The 6,063-nt window shown below is 38.7% G+C and overlaps 2 protein-coding genes across 5 annotated transcripts in view; both read left to right on the plus strand.

Moving 5' to 3' along the window:
* The window catches only part of LOC122078745 (GDSL esterase/lipase At5g62930-like), a 12,086-nt gene extending 9,351 nt beyond the window's left edge, over positions 1-2,735 (plus strand). For all 4 annotated transcript variants that reach the window (XM_042644860.1, XM_042644859.1, XM_042644857.1 and 1 more), the window contains 2 exons: positions 1,150-1,314; positions 2,156-2,735. In XM_042644860.1, the coding sequence (XP_042500794.1) occupies positions 1,150-1,314; positions 2,156-2,378 (388 nt within the window). In that variant the 3' untranslated portion in view covers positions 2,379-2,735. The remainder of the gene's footprint in view (positions 1-1,149; positions 1,315-2,155) is intronic.
* A 1,456-nt stretch (positions 2,736-4,191) lies between these two features.
* Positions 4,192-6,063, plus strand: part of LOC122079731 (ATP-dependent RNA helicase-like protein DB10) — a 6,290-nt gene continuing 4,418 nt past the window's right edge. Inside the window, exons 1-3 of the mRNA XM_042646432.1 lie at positions 4,192-4,349; positions 5,124-5,531; positions 5,719-5,859. Coding sequence (XP_042502366.1) covers positions 5,181-5,531; positions 5,719-5,859 — 492 coding nt within the window. The 5' untranslated portion in view covers positions 4,192-4,349; positions 5,124-5,180. The remainder of the gene's footprint in view (positions 4,350-5,123; positions 5,532-5,718; positions 5,860-6,063) is intronic.

The raw sequence follows: 6,063 nt of genomic DNA on the forward strand, positions 1-6,063 counted from the left end.
CCCCCCCCCCGGCCTCTTTCATTGAAGAGTTTTGCATTTCTGTTTTTTCTGCTTCCTCACTTGTTTTAGATAGCTCTACTTTGTATTTTCTACATTATAGCGAAGCAAACTATTTATGCATAATTTTTTTTATTCTTTCTCCCTAGTTCAAGTTTGAGAACACCTTATTGTGATTGAGATTACACCCCTCGCTACTGTAATCTCAGTGTCATGTTAATTATGCAATGGCAAAGCGGTAGATATTGGTTGGGCTTGGGTATTTTATTTATCCATATTCTTAGGAATACCAGAGTGTGGCCATTTTTTTTTTTTAATGTGGTAAGTGTTTCGAGAAACTGATATAGATATGAAGCTCTCAATATCTTCAATAGTTTAGTAAAACCTCTTAAAGGATTAATAGAAAAAAAAGATTTGCCCTGTGAATTGTCATGTCAAGAACCCATTACAACATAGATGGTGATGTTTTGGGTCCTTCACGATGGTCTTGAATTTTGAGTTCCACCAGGTGTCATCTGTTTATTGTGAAAAGAAACTTTTAAGAATATGAGGACCTTTCTCCTTGCAATTATTTGCAGCATTTCTAGTTGATTGAATTGAATTTTCACTTTCCTTACCTTCGGAAGCATCTGTTATCTCAAATGCTGCTTCATAAGTTCATTCACACCTTGAAGGGACTACAACAACAACATGCAAAACCTTATCCCAACTTAATGGGGTCAGCTACAAGGAGATTCCAAGCAAAGACAAGGTGAGGATCCATGCAAAAAAATTGACTGGTTATGGCTAATTATAATAAGTGCTGGCTATCAACCTGACACACCACTACAAATTAGCAACAGACTTGTAACGACAAACTATAATAGGTACCGACTGTCTACCTGACGTACTATATAGATTGGTCAAGACAAAATGTCCTACATGCATTACGTCCACCACCAAGATAATCCATCACCCAAACTCACAAAATCCTTCATGCACACCTTGAAGGGACTAAACATTCTAAAAACATACAGTGGGATCTGCCAAGAATTCGTGAGTGACCAGGCTGATAAGTAGTCATATGTAGTAAAACTAAACACTTCTCTATTTCTCCCATTACTTTTGCCTCTTTCATGCCTTGGAATTTATTTTTAATTGGTTGGTTTGTAGATCTGTGTTTGGTGATAAAGCAGTTAAACTGCCTGAAAGGACAAATGAAATGGCAGGAATTTATGCAAAGCAGTGCGTGGAGTTGGCTAAGGAGCTTGGTCTTCCTTCCATTGATTTGTGGTCCAAGATTCAGGAAGCAGAAGAGTGGCGAAAAAAATTTCTAAGGTAAGTGCGTTTGTAAGCTTTTATTTTTGTTCATGATGTTGATGGTGAGTCTGTCAATAGGCCAGGTCTGGCTTTCATTAAGCGCCATTAAGCGCCATCTGGCTCTGCAAACCAGGGTAAGAAGTCTGGTCTAGGTCTGGAACAGGCTTATGTGGCTCTAGACCGTACAGTAGACCCTATTCCACCTGTAGCGCTCAGTTTGTACTCACCTGAGCTTGGCACAATGTCCATCCAATAGTGCAGAATTCACTGCCCGAACCTGGGGTATTTGTAAAAGTCTGACGAAGGAGATGGAGAAGAGGAGAGAGGGTGATCACGATAGGTATGGAATGGAATACCTCTATCATGGACAGCCTCTCCCTTATATTAATCAAGCAACCAACTCTTAGTAGGGAACCTACTAAGTCTAATTATAACCAAAGGCTAACTAAAGTAAATTACAATGACCAACTTAGACTGTGACTCAACGTACACTTCTCTCCCTCTCAACTTAACACTAACTCTCCCCCTCACGGTACATTATTCAACAAGATGTTATCTAGTAATGCTATCATCTGAAGTTCTCTGCTTGGCCAATCTATTGATGGAACCATATGCAGCTTCTCATGGAAAGTTGGAAATGAAATAGGCAAAGCAAGAAACTTGATTGATAAAGAAACATCAAGTGTTCCACATGTAGAGAGATCTTTAAATAAAACTCATTGTCACACTTCAGTCCTATAAATTCCCCTGACCCCATTGTAGCTTTTATCTTCTATGGGGGTAATTAAACTCGTTTACTTAATGTTTCTGACCATCAAATTTATTTTTTTGGGAACTTTATTATTTTTTCTTCCTTCAGTGATGGGTTGCACCTGACAGAAGAAGGGAATGCACTTGTTCACCATGAAGTGGTAGGAGTGTTTGATGAAGCGTCATTGTATGCTTCTGCAATGCCACATGATTTCCCTCACCATTCTGAAATTGACTGGAAGAATCCTTCTAAAGCTTTCCAACTACAATGTGCACAACAACAAACCTCAGCCTTATCCCAACTAAATGAGGTTTGCTACATGGATCCATAAGGGTGTAAAATGTAATAGAAGTAAAAAATGAGACATAGCACCACCACATAAACATCCCACCTCCACACAAATCTATTTGAGGTTGTACAAGGGTCAAGACCTAAACTTTGCATGTCTTTCCGACTACAATGCTCATGATATGTATTCTTCTTTTTTGTTAAAGTAGTTTCTATAATTAGTGAGTATCTAGAACGGCTTTTGTCATTCATACTGAAAAGAAAATTTGATACTGTATCAGTGAAAAGTTGTTTGATGCCATTTTATGATGTAATATTGTTGTAATGTACTATGAAGTTTCGAGTGTGATGATCCCCCCAGAATTTGATGAATACAATGGCCTGATGCATTGAGAGGACACTCTAGAATTCGATTACATCAGAAGTTTCTTAGAGAAGTTTTTTCTAGTCCATTGTTTTTAAGCCTCTTTATTTGGTGAGTTAAGGTCCTTTTGGAATATAAGGAGGCCCTAGCATCTAGCTGACCATGTTCTTGAACCATCTTTGCAGCGCTTCTCTCTGTTCCAGTGGCTCTAATTTGACTTCCATCAAGTGCTGTATATGCCTTATATTGCTATTGCCAGGGGTTGGGGGAAGACACTCAATTGCTTGCACTTGGGCTGAGCAATAGCAAATTCTCCAGATCTTAGGTTTGAATACTTTGCATGATCTCCCACAATCATACCCCTGCTTAACAGAAGAGGTTGTTTCCAAGTTTCGAATATGTGACCAACATGTTGCAATGGTGCAACTTGACCGTTGTGTCAAAGGCTCACCCACTTAACTTAGGGGAACAGAAGGGCCTTTAAAAATATTTTGAAAGTAAATTGTCATTATGTCATAATGAAAGATTGTCATTGTTTTGCATATTTTCCAGTACACATGTGAAATGGCAATATTTACCCTTATTGGAAGAAAAAATGTGTTACACTAAAATGACAAAAAAGTAGAATTTTAAATTAGTTGATACCTTAAAGCTTAAAGCTTAATGGGTGCCAATAAGAAAATCTCAAAATTAGACTATGTAAATGTTAAATAATCTTGGTATATATAGCCTTCAGTTGAGGTTGTTCAATTATAGAGAGAATGCAATAATGTGAAAAATATTGGAGTAAAGGTTCAAGCAAACCCTCCTAATACTAGTAGTGCCAAAATATTGTTGTTCATTTGCGAAATAAACGAATTTCCTAAGATATTTACAGATGGACAATAATTTCTTCCCTCACCACATAATTACAGCTCATGCTCAAGACGCATGGAGAAAGAGTGGAGGCAAAGGCAGAGGCAGGGCAAGGATGTCTTTTCATACTCCACTCTCACTTTTCCATGTGCTTGGACTTGGGGAACGCAAACAGGTAGATATCTTTCTCTGATTAAAAAATAAACCACTTTTTAACCAATACAATCGATCTATCAATATTGATCTCTAATGATACCATTACATAATAAAGGATATACATCGATATGATACTGATACATAAAACCATAATTCAGACCGCCCAATTTCACCAAAATCATATTTGAACAATGATCCCAAGTTTTCTTGACAACCAAACACTGCCGTGTCTTTGGCTATGCTCTGCGATGAATGGGTGGGTTGGGTTCGGTCCGAACCAAGAAAAACGATGATATTTTTTTGGTTCGGCAGCTACAGTCGGTTTGTCTAAATCCTAAACCACAGTTAATTGTGACAAACGAGAGGACTCCTCTCACATATATTAACTATGGTTAAATTTTAACCATCTTTCTTTTCCCCACAACTTGGATCTGTCCAGGCACCCAGGCCCCAACCACTATATATATTGCCCTACGCAATGTTCTCTCGACCATTTGACGCTTCGCATTTTTCGGAAGCGTTGTTGCTCTGCCCGTGACGAGAGAGATAGAGAGAGAAAGAGAGGAAAGCTGAAGAATCTCCCGCCTCTTCTCTCCGTCAATTCTTAATCTGACGCTTCTGCAAAGGCAAGAGCGGCAGGTACGCTTACTTCTCTCTGAATTGTACTTCTCTGTGGATCTAGAGGCAAGTTACGGTTGTTTCAAGTAACCCTAGGAACGAAACAAGTTTTGTTTTAAGGGATATCTAGGTTTTTGAGTTTTCTTGATTATCATCGTCATTTCCATATTTTTTTTCTTATTTTTGTTGGTAAGGTATGAGATTCTGACGTTTGTATCTGTTTACGCGTTGTTATTTACGGAATTAGCCGAGTAAATGGTTTTCTATGATTTGGGAGAGGGATAATTTAGGGTTTCTATGACGAATATATTTTTCCCTTGTATCACCTTGTTTCTGAAATTTGTGATCCTTGGATTTGGCGACTGATAGATGTTAGTTTTGTTATGCAACTGTTCTATCGTGTGCCTCCCGCTCCTTCTCTTTTCGTCTTGTATTTGTTGCATGTGGTTATTGGTGGATGCTGTTTTAGAAGATTATTCCTTGATTTTTTAGCTATTTTGACTGGTTGGTATGTTCTATCTTGGGTCTGCTTGTTTGGTTAGTTGTAGGTATTCTGCCCCTGATGCAGTGGTCGTGGCAGTTGGAAAAATTTTTCCCTTGAACGTTCTCGGGTTTGAGGGAGATTTGTCTTTCTTACATAGTTAAAATTTCAATCATGCCAAAATGATTGCTCACTACCTAGTTCTAAATCTTGTTGTGGGACCATATGATACCTAGTTCTAAATCTTGTGTGACTATGTGACCATAAAAATTCATGAAGCTGATCATTGAGTGGCTTTGTGATCTTTTTTCCAGAGAGTAAGGTTGGTTAATTCACCTTTTTGTTCAAATCATATCGGTGATCAATTGGCTATGGCTGCCCCTGCGACTGCAACTGCTCCATCTAGTGGTCCTCGTTATGCGCCGGAAGACCCTACACTTCCAAAGCCATGGAGAGGCCTTGTTGATGGGAACACTGGGTATCTTTACTATTGGAATCCGGAGACTAATGTAACACAGTATGAGAGGCCTGTTTCTTCCTCGCATGCAGTCCAGCCTGTGCCACCCAAGTCTTCTTCTGCCTCTATAAGTTCCTCAGTCCAAATTCATCAATCTTCTCAAGGACAACATCGTAGTGTTAGCAGCATAGAAGACCTGCGATACCATGGCAATGCAAATGGTGGGCCAAAACTTTCAGCATCCCCTGGATCGAGGAACCTTCAGGTACTTGTTGAGATTTTATGCATTGTGTACTCTTTCTCATTGTATTGGCATAAAGTGAACTAATTGGTTGTGAAATCAAACGCTAACTAAAAATGAGAGTATTTCATTCTTATTTGATAATATTGTCTTTTTTTTTTTTTGGGTGGTGGTTTGATAATGTAAATATTGTACTATTTTTCTTTGGCAGAGTTCAAAGGGTGGTAGTGCATATCTGAATGGGTCTAGTGCACAGGCTCCAAGGGCAGCTACCAGAGGACATGGATCTTCAGATACAGGGAGCGGTTTATCTTCGGAGTCCTATCGCCGTCATCATGAAATAACTGTTTCTGTATGTTTCATATAGCCATTTATGAATATTATTATTAGTATATATGTAGCTACCTTTAGCACGGCCATAGTATCATGTAGCCAATCGTCTATATGTATTTGTCATCTTAGTGTTAAAAGCGGGGCTATCCATTAAATTAAGGGAAAGTTCCTGCAATTTATGTTCATGAATTTTCTACAATTGCGCCTCAGTTTTCTTCTTGCT

Source organism: Macadamia integrifolia, chromosome 5 (assembly GCF_013358625.1).
Source record: "Macadamia integrifolia cultivar HAES 741 chromosome 5, SCU_Mint_v3, whole genome shotgun sequence".
Classification (NCBI taxonomy): domain Eukaryota; kingdom Viridiplantae; phylum Streptophyta; class Magnoliopsida; order Proteales; family Proteaceae; genus Macadamia; species Macadamia integrifolia.